The sequence below is a fragment of the Malania oleifera genome, chromosome 3, assembly GCF_029873635.1.
Source record: "Malania oleifera isolate guangnan ecotype guangnan chromosome 3, ASM2987363v1, whole genome shotgun sequence".
Classification (NCBI taxonomy): domain Eukaryota; kingdom Viridiplantae; phylum Streptophyta; class Magnoliopsida; order Santalales; family Ximeniaceae; genus Malania; species Malania oleifera.
The window spans coordinates 24,917,138-24,943,286 of record NC_080419.1 but is presented as its reverse complement, the minus strand read 5'-3'; the positions used below and the strand labels follow the sequence as shown (position 1 = coordinate 24,943,286).

The following is a 26,149-nucleotide window of genomic DNA, read 5'->3' as shown; positions in this document are numbered from 1 at the left end:
AAACCTGAACCCAATTTTGAAAAATGAAACGGATTTGGTTCTGAGCCTTCTCAAGTTCGGATATGAACCTGAAACCTAGGGGAGGAAAACCTGCATTCAAACACACTCATACACAAAGTATCAATGGATTAGACACTAATAGACATAGAGTTGTGAGTCTTACCCTTCTCGTCTCTCCTCCGGTCTTCTTTTCCCACTCTGTGCTTCTGATTGCTTCTGAGTCTAGTGTCAGACCGGGTGAATAAACTGAGTCAGCTTCTCAGCTTCTGTATCTGAATTTCTTCAAGGTCCTCTGTTTTCAGTAATTTGGGCAGAGCTTCTGCTCTATCCCTCTCTCTTCTCTGCCCTCTGTATTTGGCCAGAGTACCCTTGCTTCTTCCAATTACTCTCTCCTCTCAATTTTTGCAGAGTGCCTTTGTACTCTGAAGGGTGTCTAGCTACAGAGGGTGCTTTGGCGCCAATTCCTCTTCCAGAGTGGATTATTCTCACAAAATTCCCCAGTAACAACCAGTCAGGGAATATGGTTTCCATTTTATTTTCTTTCATTATTTTGAAACTGTGTTGCTTAACTAACTCTGCCCTTCCTCCCTGCGCAGGCGGAATGGGAAACCCAAGTGGCAGCATAGGAATGGTGGGCATTCAGGGCTCTTCCAGCTGGCAGTCCGAGAGTGGAGGATTTAGGATCAGCTTTTTCTACTTTTCTGTTTTTTTTTTTGCATTTTTATTTGTTTTTATTTTTCTGTATTTTCCTTTCTTCTGCTAACGGGCTTTGTTCTTCCCCCTTTGCACAAGTGCACTGGGTAATCCAGATGGCAGCACAGGACTTGCGGGCTTGGCATCTTCTGCTTTTTTTTTTTTTTTTTTGGTTTTCTGTATTTTATTTGTTTTTATTTCTTTGTATTTTCCATGCTGATGAATGTGCCCCCGTGTTTCCTTTCTTGCAACTTTAATTGGTACACCTTCCCTGGTATTTTGTACCTTTTCCTTTTCCATTCCTTGTATTTTATTTCCGATTGTATACTTTCTGCCCGTATGTATTTGCATCATACCTGGGGCACGTGCTCCTCTTAAAATATATCTTTGTGGCTGACCTTTTTTTTAATTTTGACTTGGAACAAAATTTAGGTTGACCAAATTGACCCCATGAAGCAAACGGTCAACAAAGCATGCCCTTAAGACCTCCCTGGTTTTTGAAATTAACACTCACTTTAGCAATTAAAAGGTTAAGCTCAATACTCTTAACAAATTAAGATTTCATCTTAAGACTTTGACGGACTCAACTTAATAATTTTTAGACTCAACAATTGGAAGATTTTTCTCTAGTAAATGAACTAAACTTTGACAACCACAGCATTCAATACAAAAGTTCAAAGAAATTATTTTTCAAACTGACATTAAGGACTTAAATTCTTGGATTTTTAGACCTCACTACTGTAAGAACCCGAACCGTGATAACTGGATTTAAATATTAAGAGAGGGGCAAATTTGAAATTTACCAGGCTTCGTCGACGAAGCCAGATTTTGTAGACGAAGTGTGTGCTTTTCTCGTCGACGAGGAGAAGCCGAGGAGTTTCGGAAAACGGGAATATCAGGATTTGTCGACGAGGCCACCGATTCGTCGACAAATTCAGTGAAAGATTCGTCGACGAAGGTACCATTTCGTCGACGAAATTGGGCCGGGTCAAAGGGCTATAAAAGGAAATTCTCATTACTTCTTCATTAAGAAATCTCAAACTTATCTCTCTCTCTCTCTAAACCTCTCTCTACTCTCTCTCTCTCTAGATTTCTTCGCCGATCGTTGATAGAATCGGGAAACGGAAGTTACCACAAGGATCGTGGAAGGATTCTCTACAACTTCCACGGATCGGAATCTCGTTTCGGAGGTTTTCAGGTTATGGCAAAAAATCGAGGTAAGGCTCGATTTTCATTTCTGATCTGGTAGTTTTGTAGAGGATGGTCTTGTGAGTATATTCTGTACTGTGATTTGTAGGTTTTGGAACTCAGTTCGCTGTTTAGGAGCCTTGGAGTTCGAGATTTGGTATTCGGGGAAAAGGTAAGGGGAATTATGTTTATATTGGTTCTTTTTGAAATCCGACTCGGTGGAACTATGGTCCACAGTCCTGTGTGTATTTTGACTACTCATTTGGGGGGGATCTAATGAGGAAAACTATGAGTTTTTCATTATTGCAGTTTTGGGAAAAAGGGGGCAACTGGCTGAATCCTGGGTTTTGTTGAAAACCGAGTATGTGTGTGATTTATACTGTGATATTGGGATGGTCGTGCCTTGACTTCGTTTAAACTGTATTTGTTTGGAAAACCATGATTTAGATTACCAAATGAGTGTGGTTTGTTTGGTTATATGAGCATGCATGTGTGTGTGATTGCGAAATTGCTAATAGGAACGCGGTTCCAAAATGATTCCAGGTACTGAGAGTGTCCAGCTCTATATCCGAGAGCGTATGTTTATCGCCTGCCACGTAGGCAAGAGTGTCTGACTCTATATCCGAAGGCGTGAGCCTATTCTGGCAAATCAGGCCGAAGGGTGTGGATCCATCAATTAGCGCCGGTACGATGCCATGGGAGTCGAGGACTAGCCATGTGTCGGTGGCGCCGTGCTTCGCGGGTTGGCTACGGGCCAACGCCGGAATGTCGGATCGGCTTCGGGCAGATGAGTGTGACAACATTGTGTATTACTGATCATGTGTGTGTATTGTGACGGGGCTGCGTATAAATTGCCGTCGTATGCGTACGTGTATGCACTGTGTGAATTAGTACTGGATTGCATTCAACTGCGTGTATGTTGTATCATGATAACACTCAAATGCCACACACCGATATAACTTGTGCTCTTCCTTACTGAGAGGTGTCTCACCCCTGCTGTACGTACATTTTTACAGGTCCTTCGAGTAACCGGAACTAGCGTCCTGGTGTAGGGAGTGTAGTGGCCGGTGTACTGCGTTAGCGATTGGGTAAGTGCTAGGAATGTAGTTTGTTGGATTGCCATTTTGAGTTGTATTTGGGCACCCAGTTTGTACGTTTTGTCAAAGTCATGTTCTGCTCTTGTATAGACTCTGGTATGGTACTACATATATTGATATAGAATGACTTTTTTCGCTGCGTATATGATTGTGGTTGGATGCGTTTAGGGTGCCTGGGAACCCCACAGGGTCGGACCCTCATCCATTGTACTGTATCTGTGATAATTTGTATGATACAGAGACAGGTTAGGTTACATTTTCACCCTTGGGTTCTATTATGGAGTTCGGGGCGTGATAGCTTGGTATCAGAGCTAACCAGGTTACTAAATCTTTGTAGACTTGGTTAGGCTTAGTTATGAGTACATACCAGAGTATAGGATGTGGATATGGGTAGAGTTGGTTGAGGGTTGTTCGGTTGCTAGACCTGGATTTGTCGACGGTATTCCATGTTTTTCCTGGGATGACAATTCCAGTAAAAGCAGGGCAGATCATTGATGACTTTCGTGTCGGTGTGATAGGACAGACCTAGACCTGGCAGAGAGTAGTTAACACGATTAGTGTAGATCATGGTGTTAACTGTATGTGTTGTAGGGATACTGATAGATTCCTATTATGTTGCAGCATGGAGCCCAAGGTTAATAACCTGGGAAGTGGCTCCAAGGAGACTGCGAGTGATGAGTCTCCTTTTGTGCCTCGAGGTTTGACAAGGCAGGTGTTACGGGAGATCGGGCGGAGTGTGAGGAGACACAAGCGCTCTCCTACTGCTACGGGGTGCACCATTGAGAGGTTCACACGCATGCATCCTCCGACGTTCTCTGGAGGACCTGACCCGACGATAGCAGAGGATTGGGTGGAGAAGACTGAGAGGATCTTAGAGGTCCTGCACTGCACGGATAAGCAGCGAGTTCTTTATGCCACCTTCCAGCTGTCTGGGGAGGCGGGTCGATGGTGGACTGCAGTGAATCTGCTGGAGAAGCAGAGAGGTGGTCCTGAGGAGATGACATGGAACCGTTTCAAGGAGGTGTTCTTTGACAGATACTTCCCGGTTTCAGTACGTGATGCGAAGGCAGATGAGTTTTCTGCTCTGACGCAGGGGAGTTTGACGGTGCAAAGGTATGCGACTCGATACATAGAGCTATCCCGTTTTGCACCATGTATGATCTCGAGCGAGTATGAGAAGACTCGGAGGTTCAAGAAGGGTTTGAGGAAGGATATCCGCAGACTGGTGGGTATGCTTCAGATCCGCGAGTTCTCGGTATTGGTGGATAAGGCCACGGTGATCGAGACTGGTATTCGAGAGAATGAGGCGGATCAGGAATCGAGGAAGTGGACAGTACCTTCTGGTTCTCAGACAGGATCTCGTCAGGGATCGTGGAAGAAGAGGGGCAAGGGCTCGGGTTACCACCAGAATACCGAGGGCCAGGATTCTCAGATGAGCCAAACTGGTGGTCGTTGTACCAGATGCCACAGGCAGCACGAGGGTGAGTGTCGGTCATTTGGGGGTAGTTGCTACAACTGTGGCCAGCCAAGCCACATGTCTCGTGATTGTCGAGCACCGAGACGAGACGTGTCTGTAGTTAGTGGGGACCGAAGGAGCAACCAGATACCTCGGGGAACCGCTCAGATGAATACAGTTCCGACCAGAGTATACTCTCTTACTCTAGCGGATGCTGAGCATGCAGGTAACGTAGTGACAGGTACCTTATTATTGCTTTCAAATAAAGCTTCTGTATTGTTTGATTCGGGTGCAACCCATTCCTTTGTATCTGTGAATTTTGTGGGACGATGCAGGGTTGAGATCCAAGACATGAATAAGGTGTTATCTGTTACTACGCCATCGGGGAGTGTATCTTTTTGTAGGAAGATGTTGGTAGGCTGCTCAATGGAAATTCAGGAGAAGCTGCTACCGGCGAATCTTGGTATACGACATGTCGGGGTTCGATATCATTCTGGGGATGGATTGGTTGTTCTCCAATTATGCTGTGATCAGCTGTCGTAGGAAGGTGGTAGTTTTCAGACCTCCTGGGGAGCAGGAGTACGAATTCATGGAATCGTGTGTGCGTTCAGCGCCACAGATTCTGTCAGCACTACAGGCGAGAAGGCTACTCTTGGACGGATGTCAGGGGTACCTAACTTGTATAAAGGAACAGCCGCGGGATGAGTTGAGACTCGAAGACATTCGGGTGGTCAGCGAGTTCCCGGATGTGCTTCCAGATGATTTACCCGGTTTACCTCCAGATCGTGAGGTGGAGTTTGCGATAGAGTTGCTGTCCGGTAAGGCATCGATCTCTAAAACTCTGTATCGGATGGCTCCAGTAGAACTTCGGGAGTTGAAGGAGTAGTTGCAAGAATTACTGGACAGGAGATTTATTCGACCTAGTGTTTCGCCCTGGGGAGCTCTAGTATTGTTTGTGAAGAAGAAGGACGGATCGATGCGGATGTACATTGACTACCGTGAGATTAACAAGGTAAGTGTGAAGAATCGTTATCCTTTACCTCATATAGATGATCTTTTTGACTAGTTGCAGGGGACACGGGTCCTTTCGAAGATCGACTTGCGGTCAGGATATTATCAGGTGAGGGTTAGAGCGGAGGATATAGCGAAAACTACTTTCCGAACCAAATATGGCCACTACGAGTTCTTAGTCATGCCTTTTGGGTTGACGAATGCACCGGCGGTGTTCATGGATCTGATGAATAGGGTTTTCCATGAGTACCTAGATCGATTCGTAGTGGTATTCATTGATGACATTCTGGTATACTCGAGGAGTACGGAAGAGCACATTGAACACTTGAGGTTAGTATTACAGATTCTACGGGAGGAGAGGTTGTATGTTAAATTGAAGAAGTGTGAATTCTGGTTGAGTCAGATTGGGTTCTTAGGCCATATAGTTACTAGGGATGGTATATTAGTTGATCCTAACAAGATTGAAGTTGTGGTCGACTGGGTAAAGCCAAAGAATGTACAGGAGGTTCGGAGTTTTCTGGGACTGGCAGGTTACTATCGTCGGTTCGTAGAGGGTTTCTCTAAACTATCTGGACCTCTGACACGATTGACCAAGAAAGGAGTGCAGTTTGAGTGGATCAGTGATTGCGAGCAGTGCTTTCAAGTGTTGAAGCACCGGCTAGTTACTACTCCGGTATTGACCATTCCTTCAGGGGATGGTGGGTTTGTGATTTATAGCGACGCGTCTCTGAAAGGCCTGAGATGTGTGCTTATGCAGCAGGGTAAGGTAGTAGTGTATGCTTCTCGGCAACTAAAAGAGTATGAGAAGAACTACCCTACGCATGATCTAGAATTGGCTGCTGTGGTATATGCACTGAAGATCTAGCGACATTATCTGTACGGGGTGCAGTGTGAGATCTTCACTGACCATAAGAGCCTTAGTTATTTCTTCACGCAAAAGTAGTCGAACATGAGGCAGAGGCGTTGGCTAGAGTTGATTAAGAACTACGATTGCACAATCAGTTATCACCCGGGGAAGGCTAATGTGGTAGCTGATGCGTTAAGTCGAAAGTCAGGGCCTACAACTGTATCTGCGGTTGTAACTCAGTGTCACATCAGACGGGATTTGGAAAGCTCAGGTATAGAGTTGGTGGTTGGAGATCATCAGGCTTATCTTGCTGGTTTGGTGGTCCAACCGACCTTGTTTGAGCGTATAAAAGCCGCGCAGGCTAGTGATGCAAAGTTGACAGAGGTTAGGGAAAAGGTACAGCAAGGACTGGCTATAGAGTTTAACATCTCTGAGGGAGGTATGCTGAGGTTTAGGACCAAGCTATGTGTTCCGAACGATGATGAGATCAGAAGGATGATTCTGGAGGAGGCGCATCGTTCTATGTATACGGTACATCCCGGTAGTACAAAGATGTATCGGGACTTGCGCAAGACCTTCTGGTGGTCTGGTATGAAGAGGCAGATTGCTCAGTTCGTGGAGCAGTATCTAACGTGTCAGCAGGTGAAAGCTGAACATCAGAGGCTGGCAGGGCCGTTGCAGCCTTTGCCTGTTCCGGAGTGGAAATGGGAGCATATTTCCATGGATTTTGTGACCGGTTTGTCATCAGCGCTTCACGGGCAGAATGTTATTTGGGTGATCATGGATAAATTGACGAAATCTGCTCATTTCATACCGATGAAAGTTAGCTATCCTTTAAGTAGGCTAGCGAAGTTGTATGTGCATGAGATTGTGAGAATACACGAGATACGGGTGTCCATTGTGTCCGATCGAGATCCGAGATTTACTTCTCGATTCTAGATGAGCTTGAAGAAGGCATTGAGGACGAAACTTACTTTCAGTACAGTGTTCCACCCCCAGACTAATGGACAGTCGGAGAGGACGATACAGATATTGGAGGATATGTTGCAAGCTTGTGTGTTAGACTTTGGTAGTAGTTGAATACAGTTTATGCTACTTGTGGAGTTCGCTTATAACAACAGGTGTTAGGACCTGAACTTGTGCAGCGGGCGTCTGAGAAGGTGGGTTTGATCCGGGAGAGGATTAGATCAACTCAGAGTCGGCAGAAGAATTATGCAGATGTTCGCCGCCGTGAGTAAGAGTTTGAAGTGTGAGGTAAGGTATTCCTACGTATTGCTCCGATGAAAGGGCTGATGAGATTTGGGAGAAAGGGCAAGCTGAGCCCGAGGTATATCGGACCATTAGAGGTACTTGAGCGAGTGGGTCCGGTAGCCTATAGAGTTGCATTACCTCCAGCACTTTCGAGGGTCCATGATGTGGAGGTACGTGTTGGATCCTTCACATGTTATTAGTTATGATGAGTTGGAAATTGGGGATACTTTAGCGTATGAAGAGATACCTGTTCAAGTTCTAGACCGTAAAGTTCAGAAGCTTCGTACCAGAGAGATACCATTCATGAAGGTATTGTGGCGAAACCACGAGGTTGAGGAAGCTTCTTGGGACTGGAAACGGAAATACGCCGGAAGTATCCACAGTTGTTTTGAGCACTTGTACATGATCCTACTATGGGTTGGGATAGGTGGTTAGTCGTCGGGAGTGTGTGTGTATTGTGAACTCCTGCGACTATTGTATATGTAACCACAGTATTCCTCCCCCATAAGTGAGGGTATGTATGTGTATGTCTATGATGGGACTGCACTGTAGTGGTCGCCAGTTTTCTCTAGAGTGGTCGATTGTATGTATGACTTTATGAATGAGAGATGGCAAATTTCGAAAACGAAATTTTTGTAAGGAGGGGAGATTGTAAGAACCCAAACCGTGATAACTGGATTTAAATATTAAGAGAGGGGCAAAATTGGAATTTACCAGGCTTCGTCAACGAAGCCAGATTTCGTCATCGAAGTGTGTGCTTTTCTCGTTGACGAAATTCAGAGAGTCGTCGACAAGGAGAAGCCGAGGAGTTTCAAAAAACAGGAATATCAGGATTCGTCGACGAATCAGTTCGTCGATGAGGCCACCGATTCATCGACGAATTCAGTGAAAGATTCGTCGACGAAGGTACAATTTCGTCGACGAAATTGGGCCAGGTCAAAGGGCTATAAAAAGAAATTCTCATTACTTCTTCATTAAGAAATCTCAAACTTATCTCTCTCTCTCTCTAAACCTCTCCCTACTCTCTCTCTCTCTAGATTTCTTCGTCGATCGTTGATAGAATCGGGAAACGAAAGTTACCACGAGGATCGTGGAAGAATTCTCTACAACTTCTACGGATCGGAATCTCGATTCAGAGGTTTTTGGGTTTTGGCAAAAAATCGAGATAAGGCTCGGTTTTCATTTCTGATCTGGTAGTTTTGTAGAGGATGGTCTTGTAAGTATATTTTGTACTGTGATTTGTAGGTTTTGGAACTCGGTTCGCTGTTTAGGAGCCTTGGAGTTCGGGATTTGGTATTCAGGGAAAAGGTAAGGGGAACTATGTTTATATTGGTTCTTTTAGAAATCCGACTCGGTGGAACTGTGGTCCACGATCCTGGTGTGTTTTGGCTACTCATTTGGGGGGGATCTAACGGGGAAAACTATGGGTTTTTCATTATTACAGTTTTGGGAAAAAGGGGGCGACGGGCTGAATCCCGAGTTTTGTTGAAAACCGAGTATATGTGTGATTTATACTGTGATATTGGAATGGCAGTGCCTTAACTTTGTTTAAACTGTATTTGTTTGGAAAACCATGATTTAGATTACCAAATGAGTGTGGTTTGTTTGGTTATATGAGCATGCATGTGTGTGTGACTATGGAATTGCTGATAGGAACACGGTTCCAAAATGATTCCAGGTACTGAGAGTGTCCGGCTCTATATCCGAGGGTGTGTGTTTATTGCCTGCCACGTAGGCAAGAGTGTCCGGCTCTATATCCGAGGGCGTGAGCCTATTCCGATAGATCGGGGCGAAGGGTGTGGATCCACTAGTTAGCGCCGGTACGATGCCATGGGAGTCGAGGACTAGCCATGCGCCAGTGGCGCCGTGCTTCGCGGGTTGGCTACAGGCCAACGCCGGAATGCTGGACCGGCTTCGAGCCGATGAGTGTAATGACACTGTGTATTACTGATCATGTGTGTGTATTGTGACGGGGCTGCGTATAAATGGCCGTCGTATGCGTGCGTGTATGCACTGTATGAATTAGTACTGGATTGCATTCAACTGCGTGTATGTTGTATCATGATAACACTCAAATGCCACACACCGATATAATCTGTATTTTTACTTACTAAGAGGTGTCTCACCCCTGCTATACGTACATTTTTACAGGTCCTTCGAGTAACCGGAACTAGCGTCCTAGTGTAGGGAGCGTAATGGCCGGTGTACTGCGTTAGCGCTTGGGTAAGTGCTAGGACTGTAGTTTGTTGGGTTGCCATTTTGAGTTGTATTTGGGCACCCAGTTTGTACATTTTGTCAGAGCCATGTTCTGCTCTTGTATAGACTCTGGTATGGTACTGAATATGTTGATATAGAATGACTTTTTCCGCTGCGTATATGATTGTGGTTGGATGCGTTTAGGGTGCCTGGGAACCCCACGGGGTCGGACCCTCATCCATTGTACTGTATCTGTGATAATTTCTATGATACAAGGACAGGTTAGGTTACATTTTCACCCCTGGGTTCTATTACGGGATTCGGGGCGTGACAACTACACTTAGCCCAACAAGGTAGTTACGAAAAAGAGGGACTTGACATAGAAAGGTGGTTTTGAAATGAACCCAGACTCTTAAGAAGAACTGTTTTTTTGAAAATAAATAATAGTTAAGGAACCCTAGTCTAACAGGAACCAACAATTGACTCTATTTCGTGTTTTTAACATTCAGAACGTAACGCCTAACCCAAAGGAAATAGCTTTTAAGATCTTGGGGCTCGACGATTAATTCTACAGTTGGAAGGACTTTTGCTAGGATGGAAGACCCAACCAGAACTGACAACTCATGATGGACTACAAAACTAGGTTATCATTAAAAAGACTCAAATTCGGACACTCAAGGCGTTTAAGGTCTTAATTTTAAAATCCAGGATCACGCAGGACTCAAAGTCAAACTTTGTTAATACCAAGTCTTCCTTGGGGAGGTATGGTTAAAATTGGGGTGTCGACACAACTTATGAAGTGAACTTAACTATATTTGCCGTCCATAGAGAGAGGATTGGGAAAACATTGAGAAAGTTTGTGAAATTCTAGAAGTGCTTATATTGCCACCAACATTAATTCACGTAATAACTATCCAACTACAAATTTGTTCGCTAATTAAGTACATAGGGTGAACGTGTCCTTTGATAGTCAATCAGAGTATAAGGATTGGTTCATTTGAGCAATGGTTACAAAAATGAAACAAAATTTAACAAAAGTTTGATAACGATTGGGGTGAATGCAATTTAATGATGGCTATAGCTGTTGTTTGGATTCAAGGAGTAAAATGAGGGTTGTTGAATTCTCTTCTCAAAAAAAGTTTCATGAAAATGAAGCTCAAGAGGAAATAGCAAAAGTTAAATAGGCATGTATGAGATTCATGGGAATATGTGTGTATGCAGAATGCAATTTGTCGTTAGCGAAGTGGAGAAAACAATGTGGTTTGTTATTGTGTTGGAATTGACAAGGTTCACCTATTGGGTGGTCAAAATTTATGCAATTTTTCAGAAGGGCTGAAACTATTCAACCACAAAAATCATATTTAGATGTTTATTTAGAAACGGAGGATGGGCCTTGGATCAAAATTAAGGTTGCTCCTTTGTGACTGATTGGTCATGGTTTCAAGTCCAAGGAAACAACCTCTACATAGAAAAACAGGGCTATGGGTACATATACTATGACAACCCTCCCCCTACCCTCGCAAAGTGAGGAGCTTTGTGGCCCAAGGACGCCTCCAAGATGTTTATTTAAAAGAGGAGGATTACATTTGTGAAGGAAATTCAAGCAAGTTCAATGCATTGGAGTGGTGGAGAGGTAAATAATTTGAAGTGTTGTCTTATCAAAGATGGCAATAGAATCCTGGCCATTCCTATCACCACGGTGGCTTTAGAGTCAACATTTAGCACTGACAGTAGGGTGATTGATCCATATCATGCTACTTTCAGTCAAGAAATGGTGCAAGTGTTGCTTAGTGCATGTCATTGGCTTTGTAATCTTGACGGAGTGAAGAAAAAGAACAAATTGATATTCAAGAACTTCTCTTTTTTATTGTTCATTGTTTTTATTGTTCGTTGTTTTCACAAAAGATTAAATCTTCTCTTTTACATATCTTTGCATGTAAACAAAGAGGAACAACCTAGAGAGATCATCTTGCCAAACCCTTTGATGCTATTTTTGGTTGAGGTAAGTGTAGAACTCAATTTCATATCAAGTCATTTTCTTTCTTATTCTGATTTTCAAACAAAGTCAGTTTGCTGTGCTTATTTTAGGTCAAAAGAACTTCATCTAAAATTATGATAACTATAGAATAGTGTCTTGTTAAAAGCTTTTAGGTGAATCACCTCTTTGCATAATTTCACAACTAATTTCTTGATCTTCTTGGTATTAACCCCACACCACCAAAAAAAAATACAAAAACAGAAACAAAAACAAAAAAAGAAAGCAAAAAACACAAGGCAGGTCCCGAAAGAAATAAAAAAAAAAACACAAAACACACACACACACACATCATAGAGTCACGCACACAACAAAAAGCACCACCCAAGATGAATTATAGACTTCTAATGTTTTGTGATGGTTTATTTCTAGCCTTTAATTAGATGATCATGCTTTGGATAAAGTGATAAACTAAACAGCATGAAGTCATAAATTTAACAAACCTTCCAAGTTTCCCTTTCTTAAAAGCTTCCGAATCCTCAATAATGCATTGGAAAATGATTCTCCAGAAAAAATTCTTTCTGACTGCAATAATATCAGAGAAATGTTGGCAAAAGCTACAATATATTCTCCCATATATTATGAAACTTGATTCAACATAATAACACCTCATTCTCCTGTGAAAGGGTGAAACCAAAACATGCCCATGAAGAGTCTGAGCGCCGATCAGTTTCTTCCTGTTGCTGAAGTAGAAGAATCCATGAGATGCATGATAGAAGACAACCTAATGGCTCTTCAATACAAACTTTTCCACTTCCTGATTTAATACAAGAGCTAATGTCAAGTGGAACATCTGCATCCTGTGAAATCAAGCCCCAGTGTAAAGCATCAATTCAATTAAACACACAAAAATATGTTAGCTGGCAATTTGAGACCCTTAAAAAATTCAGTTGTGTATGAGCTTTCCTTTATAAGAGTTCACATGAAAGGCATTTAAGTCGCACACATAAAAACCTCAGAGATTTAATAATTCAGCACTGAGCTTCAGATTGAGCTTGCAAGACAGCTAAAAAAGCATATACCTCCGTGTAAAAGCGCAGGAAATGAGGCAAGAGAAAATTAAATACAGCCCCTGCAGCTGAAGAATCCATCAAAACAATTTTCACAAGCCCACGGTATACAATCTCTTTGACTTTTGCCTGAATGCAGTAACCCAACTTTATAGAAACATATGGAAGGAAAAAGAAAACGCAATTACGATAAAAATGAAAAAATCTGAAAGAAGATAGAACCTGCTGATAAAGGCATCTCTGTAGCAATCCATTAAGCTCCTGAAAGAGAACATTACTCCTGTTGCATGGTATCTCAGCTTGCTGGCTGCAACTGGCTTGGCTTGAAGACTCTTGAAAAGAATACAGAGTATCTCTTTTAAATTTTTTTTCTGCCAATAGGAGACTAACAATGGCATTAGTTGCAGCAAGACGAACTGCATCTTCTCGCCTAAACATAGCCTTCCTCAAGACCAATATTGTGTAATCCTGCATCATGAAATGAACAATTTCTAAATTTTGTGTTAGATGCTCAAAAAATGGATTAGAAAAACAGTCAGACTTTGCATCCAGTGGTCCCAGATTCATGCCATCTGGCACCATGAGGACACCAATTCAAGATTACATTCCCATAATATTATGTGAACACAGGAACCCATGGTCCCCTAAGTGTACCCAGCTTTTTGCATCCAAATATGAATCATCTTTTTAATCAACTTCAGACAACACATAGTATGAAACCAAGCACCGCAAAGGCTGTTATTTGGTCACCCCGTGACATGACTGGCCATTAATAAATCTAAATTTGGCAGATTCCTTGTTTTAATTATTGTTGTTAATTCATAGAGATTTCCTCTTAAATGTATAATCATTTCATTTGATTGGATATATATTAGAAATGCACACCTGAAGATCACGGCTGAATTTAACAAGAGGCAATAGAGCAATAACGAGATACATGGCAATCTTGCCTTGCATAAAAGTAAAATAATCCAACAAGTCCTTCAAACGGGAAACATGTTCTAACATTGGATAAGGATAACTCTGAACCAGATAACCAAGCAGCCTGCATAAGAAAGGGATAGACAATTTAACCAGCATTTATCACCAAAACAAATGAGATCATTGCCAATTCATCAAGATTTACTTTATTATTGGCATGCTGTGTTCAGGCTTCAGAGAAAGGATGCGAAATTTGCATTGTTCAATAATCTGCAAACAAATGAGAAAATCAGCTACTGCTTCAGTAATCAAATTTAAAACAAAACAAAACAAAACAAAAAAGGCCAAACAAAACAAAAAAACAAAATTGCTATTAAAATTTAAAAAGTAAATCAACTGTCTCATATAGGTGTTTGCAGAAGATGCCCAAAAATTTTTTTAAGAAAAATGAAAATATATATTGAAAGTAGATTATTTTTTTTTTGTTGTTGTCAGAGAACTTTCCCTGGTCAACAACCACAGTTTAAGTCAAGATTTCACCCAAAAAAAATATAAAACTTCTGAGCAAAACTGGAATTTATCTGGCTTGTGATGAGCTAATAACCGGTAGAAATGTTCATAGAGGATTACACAAAATTTCATTTGAAGTATGTATAAGTGATCATTATATGTATCTTTTCCCACTTAAAATTGCAAACCAGCCATTATTGGATACTGGATACGCTGATATGCATTGTTATGCCCAATTACTAAGAGTTTAAATTTTTAGGATAATTGACAGTTTAACATGGCGTCCAAGCTTACAATAAACAAGTTCAATACTGCAATCCAAACACTTTGTAGAAATGAGAAATAATGGTTATATTTGTACCTACCTCATTTCTTGCCATATCATGAACCTCAAATAAAGTTTTCAGCATCTGAATACCAAGCTCCTCGATACCCATCAGACCATCAGACTTATAGAGTTCTTTGTGGTTGCCCTCTTCTGATGATTCTAGCACTGCAAAACCAAATTCTACAATGCTGGGCAGGATATGCTCCCTTCCATAGTTGCTCTCATTAACCTATCCATATTAAAAAGAGAAACAGAACGAAAATAAAATAGCAATGTTTTTAGTTAATATGATAGACAGTAGATTGAGAATTTGTTTTCTGTTTTAAGGATTAAATATTAAGAGTTCTAAAAAATGTGGTGATTAGCAGTTTCATCTGCCAAGCATTCAATAGCCACAATACGTACATGTTGCCCAAGATTCATCACCCAATGTCATGGGCCACGCATCCATCCCAATATCATAGGAACATGATTCAAAAGCTAACTCTAAAGCCGAATATCTAACAACAATATATAATCACTGATAAAATCATTGCTCTCAATGGCTTGAGGGCACATTCAAAGGATAAGGTAGTAGGAAAAAAAATCTCACTATAATGTAGGAATTGTATATACATAAATTTGCCCAAATACACTAAAAGAAAAGGAAAGAGGAAATTACAGCTCTTAAGACAGCCTTCTCTAATATTTTGACTCTCTGTAAATATTCTTCCTTCAAATCATCTGGTAGCCATCTAAAATCTCTGAAAAGTTGAGAACAAAGTTACAAAGAAAGCAAAAAAATAAAAATCCAATCAGTTACTTGTGCCAAGCAAAACAGCTAAACTATGCTTTATGACAGCATCAAAAACAGAGTATAGATAACACATATAGACAGAGGACAGCCCACATTTTCAGGTCGCCCCTTCCGCACACCTATTTTAGGCATAATTTAGGAAATTGAGCTTGTATTAGACTTTCCATTGTATTGTGTAATTCCCTGTTTTATTGGGTTTTTTATGTAAATATGTATTCGTAGTAGCGGATATAAATACTGATTTATAAGTTACTTGGACAGTTATTGTTTTGAATCAGATTGTAATTGCAGTCTCTCTCTCTCTCTCCCGTGCAGCTTTCCCTCTCTTCTCCTTTTTTCTTCTCGTCCTCGTTTCTTCTTCTTCCTTATTCTTCCCTTCTTCTCTACTAGATCTCTAATTCTCTTCCTGTCTCTATCTGTTCTTCACTCTCTCACTGCTATCTAATCTGTCCCTGCCTTTTGCCTGCAGCTTCTTATTTCTTCTTCTCTCTTTTTTCTACTTCTCTCCTATAATTCTCTCAATTCTCCTTCTAATTTGATATTTTGTTTGTTATATGTGGAGTCTAATTTCTAGTACATGGAGCATTACATGAGTAGTATTCCAGGTGCAACTTTTGTTTGTGGCTTCACGCGCGCGCACGTGGGGGGGGTGGGTGGGTCAAAGTGGGGTGACCAGTGGGTGTGCCCTCGGAACGAAATATTTTTTTGCTGAGAGGGATACTTAAGTAATTTTGTGTTTTATGAAGATTTCCCTACGTAAAACTGTATTTTTTTCATTTTGAAAAAAAAAAAACTGTTGAATACGAAAAGAGTGATAGAAAGGGGATAGGGCATTCTACTTGTACTTAATGCTGTATAGTAGGGGTGAGCAAACGGTCGATTCGGCCAAATTCAGTTAATTAACCGAATTAACCGAAATTTTCGGTTAATGATTTCTGATAACCGAACCAACCGAACAAAGGAAGCTCACCGAACCGAACCCGACCAAATTACCTTTTCGGGTAATTCGGTTAACCGAATTTAACCGAAATAATTTGAAATTAATTATTAAAAACAGAATATAATTATAACTTTTTTACTAATTCGAGCTTAATTAAGCATCTCATCTATTAATTTTATTAATAAAAAAGATATTTTGGTATTAAACTATAAGAGTAGAATCACTAGAATCATTAATTATCAATTCGGTTAATTCGGTTAACCGAATTGATAATTCATATTAACCGAACCGATAACCGATTGACTGAAGAATGGTAAAATCGTAACCGAACCGAACCGACCCTATTTCTTGACCGAACCGAACCGACCGAAATTGGTCGGTTAATTCGGTTAATTCAAGTTTCCCCGAATTATGCTCACCCCTACTGAATAGTGGAATTTGTGACCTGATCCAACTCTAAGGACGTAGACAAATTGTCGAACCTCATAAATCTTGCATTCTATGCGTTGTGGTTTTTTATTTCTACTTTTCTTTCGTTTGTTGGTTTTGTTGCAGTTTTTCATAACACTAGTCACTATTGCTATCCTACATCACGTATCCATAGAAATTGAAACACCCTGACATATTAGATTGCATTTGAAATTATGTGGATCTTCCTAAGTTCCTATCATCCCTAGAGCTGGAGTGAAAAAAAAAATTGTTTAATAGCTTAATAGCCAAGGAAGTAGATGTTAAGAATTTAGTACAAATATAACAATAAACTTAAACACAACTCAAATACAAACACGGTTCACAATTAGGTTAAGGCACAGATATCTTGCTCCTTTTAAGAAGATTCAAGCCCTCAGCAGTTTTTCAAATTAGCCCACGAATCGATGCAGAAAAACTCTACTTAACTTGTCTCCCCCAAGATACAACAATCTGATTTGAATCATATGACTCACACTAATTCTGCACAAATAGAAAAGTCCAAAGCTCCACAAAAATACCTTTCTTAAGTTCTCAAACTCTTTAGACTCGGATGATAGGATAGTATGATGAGAGTGATGTGAAGAGAATTGTGTGTAGAGATTATGTATAAATCCAATGCTATAAGGGTCTATTTATAGGCACACAAGACCTTTCATATCCATACATTTAGACCCATTGTGGTCTGCCCCTTCCCCAGACTCCGCATATGCGGGAGCTTTGTGCACCGGGCTGCCCTTTTTTAATCTAAAATAAACAGATATGCACCTAAATTCAAGGTACACTCACATAAATGATTTATGGATTTATGGATTTATGAAATACATGAATAAATGACTAAACTAAGTATAGATACATTTCTCATTCCAAGGTACACATCCTCTCCCAAGATACATTCACTTCATTTATAAATTAATAATATTAAACTATTAAAATACATTAACAATTCCCCCCTAAATTTAATATTATGTATGCAACATGCATGTAAAGAGTTTAACGACCAAAGAGGGATGATTATGCAAAACAAAGGTGTGCTCTACATTGAGCTTTCACTTAGTGAACAATAATATTGGCTCCAGAATCAATAGTGATCTTAGACATGAACTACAACTGTTTAAGGGAAATAAAGTATTACTGCCCACACATAATGATCCAGACGTTGACATAAGCTTTAATAGCTAGCACATTTTAGCCTTATGCTAATCCCAGCTTCATGAGCATATTTGAGAATAAGCACAATTCTTATAGGTTTAAAACCTGTTAAGATTGCTCTTGTAACTCTAAGACCCCACTCATAAGAGATGCATATTATCATTAAGAATTTTAAAAACTCAACCTCCCTTATAACATGAAATGCACTTACACCATAAGGATGAGTTTAAGATAATAGTGCATTTCTTATAACCACCATATGATTCATTCTTCCCATTGACCCCAATTATAGGATCTCTGGCCCTTGAGTTGGGTATCCTCATACATGGTTCATGATTTTATAGGATTTAACCCCATTCCCCTTGATGTATTCCAAACTCTTTCTCTTGCTAAGGCCTCAGTTAAGAGATCTGCAAGATTCTCAGTAGATCTTATATAATTCACATTAATGACGCCACTATTTAAATATAATATGACAGTACTCCTTCTACCATTATAATAATGGTTATTTACTCTACCAATCGCAGCAGTGCTATCACAATTAATTAGGATAGGTGGTATTGGTTTTTCCTAAATGGAATTTCGTTATATCTCTCAACCAACTTACTTCCTCGCTAGCTAATGCTAAAGCAATTAGCTTAGCTTCCATAATTGAGTCAGCAATTATTGTTCTTTTTTTTTAGATTTCCAACAAACACTGCCACCACCTAAAGTAAAAATATAACCAATGGTAGAGGGGGAATTACCTGACAAAGCATTCCAATCGACATCACAACAACCTTCAAGTACTACAGGATACTTAGTAAAAACTAGCCATAACTTTTCGTACCAGCTAAATATTTCAATTATATGCTCAAGGACATTTCAATGTTCTCTACCTGACTTGCTAGAAAATCTACTAAGGACTCTTACTACATACGTAATGTCTGGTCTAATTAAATCAGTAGCTTAGGCTACCAATAATGTTCTTATATTCCTTTTGATTAATCACACTTTATTTTCACTCTCAATTGGAAATAAGTTATTACTTGAATCAAAAGAAGTAGAGACATGCTTACACTTTCATAGTCATTTATTCAAAATTTTCTCAATGTAATGCAATTGATCAAGAAATATACCATTCCACGAACTTGTAAGTTTCGTGCCTAAAATAACATTAATCTCACTTAAATCTTTCATCTCAAAATGCCTTTTGAGCATATATATTGTTTTATTTATGACATGAAAATTTGAACAATTTAGCAACTCAGCCACACAGAGGCTAATAATAACATGTGAGTTTTCCATTATTTTTCATATATTTCTTCTTAAGATTTAAATTGTTAGGAGAATGACAATTGAGCAAAGTATTGTGTTCAAAAGAATTTGAACTTACCTCATTTGAGCCATCTCTAGGTGCATATTCACCACCATTCATAAGAAAATGAACTTACCTAGTTTGAGTCCATCTCTTAATGCTTGATAACTTTCCATTCTTGAAGTGGGCTCCTTTAAACCCCAAAGGTTTGTTGATATCTCCAACACTATCGTTGTGTTTGCCAACTATAGGCTCCATATTTTGATTCTCAATACAGCAACAACAACAAAACCAAGCCTTAAGTCCCACTAGGTGAGGTCGGCTATATGAATCATTTTCTACCAATTTATGCGATCATGGATCATTTCTTTTGACAAATTCAAGGATATTAAATTCTTACTCACTATCTCCTCCCAAATTATTTTAGGTCCACCCCTACCCCTTCTACTACCCCCCACAGTAACTAACTCACTCTTCCTCACTGGTGTACTAGGTGATTTACTTTGCAAGTGTCTATACCATCTAAGTCGTCCCTCCCTTATCTTATCCTCTATATGAGCTACACCTAACTTACAGCGAATATGTTCATTCCTTAGTTTGTCTTTCAATGTTATACCACTCATCCATCTAAGAATTCTTCTCTCAACAACTTTTACTTTTTGGATATTATGTTTCTTTGTCGCCCAACATTCCAATCCATAAAGCATAGCTGGTCTTATAGCTATCCTATAAAAATTCCCTTTCAATTTTAAGGGTATTCTACAATCACAAAGCACACTTGAAGCACTTCTCCATTTTACCCATCCTGTTTTAACTCTATGCATTACATCATCTTCAATTTCTGCTTCATCTTGCATTATAGATCCAAGGTATCGAAATCTACAAGTATTATTTATTTTTTCATCATCAAGTTTAACTTTGTCTCCAATATACATCCTATCATTACTAAAATTACATTTCATATATTCTGTCTTCTTTCTACTTATCCTAAAGCCTCTAGATTCCAAAGCTTCTCTCCATAATTCTAACTCAGCCTCTACTCTGTCCCTAGTTTCATCAATTAATACAATATCATCCGCAAACAACATACACCACGGAACCTCCTTTTGAATAATCTTAGTCAATTGGTCCATCACTAAAGCAAAAAGATAAGGACTCAAAGCAGATCCTTGATGTACACCTATGGTGATTGGAAATTCTCTAGTTTCTCCATCAATAGTCCTTACACTAGTAATTACTCCATCGTACATATCCATAATGACATCAATATACCAACTACATACACCTTTTTTGTCTAAAACCCACCATAGAACTTCCATAGGTATCCTATCATATGCTTTCTCAAGGTCAATAAATATCATATGCAAGTCCCTCTTCTTTTCCCTAAATTTTTCCATTAATTTTCTTAAAAGATATATAACTTCTGTGGTAGATCTCCCAGGCATAAAACCAAAATGATTTTCTAAGACCTTTGTTTCTAACCTTAATCTTTGTTCAACTACCCTTTCCCATAGTTTCATCGTATGACTCATAAGTTTAATTCCACAATAGTTATTATAATTTTGAATATCTCCTTTATTTTTGTATATAGGTATTAAAGTGTTTTTCCTCCATTCATCCGGCATTTTCTTAGTTTTTATAATTGTATTAAATAAATTAGTTAACCATATAATTTCGTTATCACCTAAGCATGTCCAAACTTCAATTGGGATGTTATCTGGTCCCATAGCTTTCCAATTTTTCATCCTTTTTAGTGCAAACTTCGTTAACTCTACTTTTGTGAATAAATCTCATATTTTTTTAATCTTTTCCTCATTTGACAATTCTAAGTTTAAGCCTTTTATTTGGTTTTCATTAAACAACTTACTAAAGTAACTTCGTCATCTTTCTTTAATATCTTCGTCCTTAATCAAGACAATATCATCCTCATTTTTTATACATTTTATATTTCCTAAATCCTTACTCTTCCTTTCTCTAGCTTTAGCAAGTTTAAATATATCTCTTTCCCCTTATTTTGTATCTAATCTATCATAAAAACTATTAATTAATCTGTATTTAGCTTCACTAACGGCCTTTTTTGCATCTTTTCTTACCTCCTTATACTTTTCGAAATTGTCCCTGTTTCTACATTTTTGCCACGTTTTATACCAAATTCTTTTTGTCTTTATGGTTTTTTGTACATTTTTATCCCACCACCAACTTTCTTTGCTATTCGAGAATCTTCCCCTTGATTCACCTAAAATCTCTTTTGCTATCTTTTTAATATAACTAGCTAATCTACTCCAAAGAGTATGTGTATCTATCCCATCCTCTATAGTCCAATCCCCATCTTTGATTATTTTATCTTTAAATTTTATTATATTTTCTCATTTTAGGTTCCACCACCTAGTTCTCTTACACTGGTTTATTTTATTTTATTTTCTTCTATTTTTTAATACATATATCTAACACTAAGACTCTATGTTGTGTGGTTAGGTTTTCACCTGAAATAACTTTACAATCCTTGCATGATAAACGATCTACCTTCCTAGTTAAAAAAAATCTATTTGACTTCTATTTTGTCCACTTTTAAAGGTTATTAAATGTTTTTCTCTCTTCTTAAAGAAAGTATTCATTATACTAAAATCATATGACATAGCGAAGTCTAAGATCATCTTTCCAGACTCATTTTTGTCTCCATATCCATATCCTCTATGTATCCTCTCATAATTTTTATTATCCCTACCAACGTGTCTATTCAGATCTCCTCCTATAAATATTTTCTTAGTCCCTAGTATGCCTTGTATCCATATCTTCCCAAAATTGTCTCTTAAAATTTTCTACTAAACCAACTTGAGGAGCATAAGCACTAATGATATTTGTTATCTCTTGTCCTAATACTATCTTGATTTTTATAATTCTATCATCTACTCTATTTACATCAACAACGCTATATTTTAAGTTTTTGTCTATAATAATTCATACTCCATTCTTATGTTTTGCTTTTCCAATGTACCAAAGCTTAAATCCTGATTTATCAATTTCTCTAGCTTTCTCCCCCACCCACTCAGTTTCTTGAAGGCAACTTATATTAATTCTTCTTCTGATCATTGTATCCATAATTTCCATGCTTGTACCCGTAAGTATCCTTATATTCCAAATTGCTAATCTAATTCTAGTTTCCTGAACTAACGTCTTTACCTGCCCACGTCCAGAATGATGTAGGAACCCTCGCATATTTGACACCGTACCCGGGCACCAACACGGCGCGTCGCTTCGGGACAACGACCTAGCCCACCCTCACCCACTTTTCGCTACACCCGAGTGGTACAAGTGCAATGCGTCGCTCATAGGGGACGCCCCAACCAATATTCAATAAGGATTCATATCATAGTAATCTCACAAATTTTATGCTAGCTATCAGCTACCTAACGCAACCCTCCTCTTTTACCCAGGCTTGAGATTGACTGTGTGTGAAAAAATTAAAACATTAAGTACATCACAGGCGGAGTTATTTTGATTCTCAATAAGGCTTATAAAATTGGGATTACCACAATGCCAAAACGTGCTGGCTGTTAAAGCTCATGTCAACATTTGGATCATTATGTGTGAACAGTAATACTTTATTTCCCTTAAGTAGTCATAGTTCAAGCCTGAGACCACTTTTGACTGTGGAGTAAAGATTATTATCACTAAGTAAACGTTCAACGCAAAGCACACCTTCATTATGCATAATGATCCCTCTTTGGTTGTTAAATTCTCTACATGCATGTTGCATATATAATATTAACGTGAGGGGGGGGGGGGGAATTGTCAATGTATTTTAATATTTTAATATTATTTATTTATAAATGAATGCATCTTAGGAAAGGACATGTACCTTGGAATGAGAAATGTATCTATATTTAGTTAAGTCATTCATTTATGTATTTCATAAATCTATAAATTGAATGGGAGCGTAGGCACAACGGTAAGATTGTCGCCATGCGATTTGGAGGTCACGGGTTCGAGACGTGGAAACAGCCTCTGGCAAAAATGCAAGGTAAAGTTGCGTACTATAGACCCATTGTGGTCCGCTCCTTCCCCGGACCCCGCGTAGTTTTGTGCGCCGGTCTGCCCTTTATTTTTTATAAACCCATAAATCATTTATGTAAGTTTACCTTGAATTTATGTGCATATCTATTTATTTTAGATACATCTTATTTATTAAGTGTATGGATAATGAAAGGTCTTGTGCATCTATTAATAGACCCCTATAGCATTGGCTCTATATATAAACTCTTCACACAATTCTCTTCAAGGTCACTCTCATCATACTATCAGATATTCCTATCATCCGAGTCTAGAGAGTTTGACGACCTACAAAAAGTGTTTTTTATGGAGCTTTAGACTCTTCCATTTGTGCATAATTGGATAAAGTCATACAATTCAAATAGTTTGTTGTGTCCTAGAGGAATCAAGTCAAGTGGGGTTTTACTGCACCGGCTCATATGCTAAGTCGAAAAATTGCAGAGGACTTGAATCTTATTAAATAAAGCAAGATATTCATGTCTCAACCTAATCGTGAATCATGTTTGTATTTGATTTGTATTTGAGTTTATTGTTATATTTGTACTAAATTCCTAACAATTTTAAGGAGAGTCAGAAATTGTTAAGAATCCAGTACAAATATAACAATAAACTTAAACACAAATCAAATACAAAAACAATTCACAATTAGACTGAGGCACGAAGATCTCGCTTTCTTTAAGGAGATTCAAGCCCTCTACAGTTTTTTGACTTAGCACACGAATCGGTGGAGCAAAACTCGACTTGTCTTTTCTAGGATACAACAACCTAATTTCTCTCTCCAATTTTGCATAAATAAAAGAGCCTAAATCTCCACAAGAAACACCTTTGTTAAGTTGTCAAATTCTCTAGACTCAGCTGATGAGAGTGATGTGAAGAGAATTGTATGTAGAGATTATCTATAGAGTCAATACTATAGGGGTCTATTTATAGGCGCACAAGACCTTTCATTATCCATATGCTCAAAAAATAGGATGTATCTAAAATAAATAGATATGTACTTAAATTTAAGGTACACTCACATAAATGATTTACGGATTTATAAAATACATGAATGAAGGACTCAACTAAATGTAGATAACTTTTTCATTCCGAGGTACATGTCTTTTCCCATGATACATTCACTTCATTTATAAATTAATAATATTAAAATATGAAAATACACTTACAGAAATCATAGAGTGGAATCCACAAATGCCCTTACTTTAAACAGGCAGTACATTTCACATTTATGCTGCAACATATAGGATTGATTTAATCTCTATTGGTTCATTGGCATTCCATGATTTTGCTCCTGCAAACTTCAATTGAAGCAAACAAATTGAACTTAAAAACCTTTAATTCCTTACTTAGTAAACTTGTGATCGCAGTAGGCAGTGAGCAGTGCCTTCTTCAAAATTCCCATCGAACTTGCACTGAACCTCGAAACCCTTGCAACAGATAGAAGCACTGCAACGGTGAAATGGTTAAAAACCCTTAAATCCGATCTCACGAGACCCATAACCTCTTGTCCCAAAGAAGGATCCTGCTTCACGGCAAAATTCACATGAAGCAACACAGTCCCCTCAACCTGCCTGAGTATTGAGGTTGCATTTGACGACTTCATCTTCGACCCAAAAAACACCACAATCCCTTCAACCAATTCCCTCTTGCAAAACCTTTTTGATGCCAAAACCAGCAGCTGGTAAACAAACGACGGCAAATCCTGCAAGTCCAGATTGGGCATTCCAACAAACACCTTCTCTACAAATTCCAGAGTCCTGGACCTATCAACAAACGAAAATTCCCGGAGAAGCGAAACCATCTTTATCAGCAGAGCATTAGACCATTTACAAGAACAAATACGGTCGAGTACCAAATTAACGAGATCGGCGTTGTTTTCAATCTCCTCGGATTGGCGAATCAGGTCGAGGCACCGCGGGAGGAGGTCCAGGGTCTGGCCATCATCGGCATCGGCAATTTGGGGCAAGGCGGAGACCAACGTGTCGGCGACAGATGGCAGTGACTGAGCCGGTAGGTTCTCGATTTGTTGAGCGAAGAGCTGGAGGGTCTTGAGAGAGTTGGAGTCGTGGGGGATTTTGCGGGAGATGAAGAGATGGAGGTAGCAAAGGAGGAGAGAGGAGAGGAGGGAGGAGAGAGAAGGGGAGGGAGGAGAGACAGAGACGAGGGAGAGGAGAGAGGTGACGTACTCCGCGACGGAGGGAGAGGGCGAGGGAGAGGAGGAACGGGAGCGCAGAAAAGATACGAGGGTGGAGTGGGACTCAGGGGAGAGGAGGAATGAGGGTGGAGGTGCGCTTGTTTGGGGGTGTTCGCGGGCGAGGCGCACGATGTCGGCGTCGCTTAGCGGAGGAGGGACAGCGGTGGAGGCGGAGGGTTGGGCTCCGGAGGCGGTGGTGGTGGCAGCCATAGCGGCAGCAGATGTCTTCTGCAACTCTCTCCAGCCTATTTCTGTCGCATTTCGCAGTAACGTCTCATTTTGCGCGGGAATCAAAATGAGGGTATTTTGGGGTTGGAAAATATTTAGCTGTGGAAAGTATTTTCTATTTTAAAATTTTTTTTAATGAATTATAAAATTTTAGTTTCTTTCTTATTTTATGAACTGTATTAAAATATGGAAAGGATAAAATTTAGAAATGCCCCCAGAATTTTCTGAAAATAAACATCCACCCCTCATGTTTTTGAAAACTACCAAAAAATACTATAAAGTTTTATTTTAGGGCAAATGACATTGAACTCCCCTAAGATTTGATAAAAAGACAATCTCTCCTAAGATTTCAAAATTTTCAATGACCTCCTCTGAAGTTTCAAAAATTCCAAAGGCTTCTCCTACAATTTGTCAAAAAACACAAGCCTCCTCTTATATTTTGCAAAGAAACAAGTTTTTAAAGAAAGATTTGTGTATTTCT

General features: G+C 39.3%; 1 protein-coding gene across 2 annotated transcripts in view; it reads right to left on the bottom strand.

The window, feature by feature from the left end:
* Positions 1-25,688, bottom strand: part of LOC131150775 (uncharacterized) — a 38,780-nt gene extending 13,092 nt beyond the window's left edge. Inside the window, exons 1-9 of one of the 2 annotated variants that reach the window (XM_058101715.1) lie at positions 24,593-25,688; positions 15,205-15,286; positions 14,581-14,772; positions 13,911-13,975; positions 13,670-13,829; positions 13,007-13,252; positions 12,797-12,913; positions 12,383-12,574; positions 12,218-12,299 (exon numbers count right to left, since the gene is read on the bottom strand). In XM_058101715.1, the coding sequence (XP_057957698.1) occupies positions 12,218-12,299; positions 12,383-12,574; positions 12,797-12,913; positions 13,007-13,252; positions 13,670-13,829; positions 13,911-13,975; positions 14,581-14,772; positions 15,205-15,286; positions 24,593-25,650 (2,194 nt within the window). In that variant the 5' untranslated portion in view covers positions 25,651-25,688. The remainder of the gene's footprint in view (positions 1-12,217; positions 12,300-12,382; positions 12,575-12,796; positions 12,914-13,006; positions 13,253-13,669; positions 13,830-13,910; positions 13,976-14,580; positions 14,773-15,204; positions 15,287-24,592) is intronic. The other variant, XM_058101716.1, reaches the window with a different exon arrangement.
* Between the last annotated feature and the right edge of the window lie 461 nt (positions 25,689-26,149).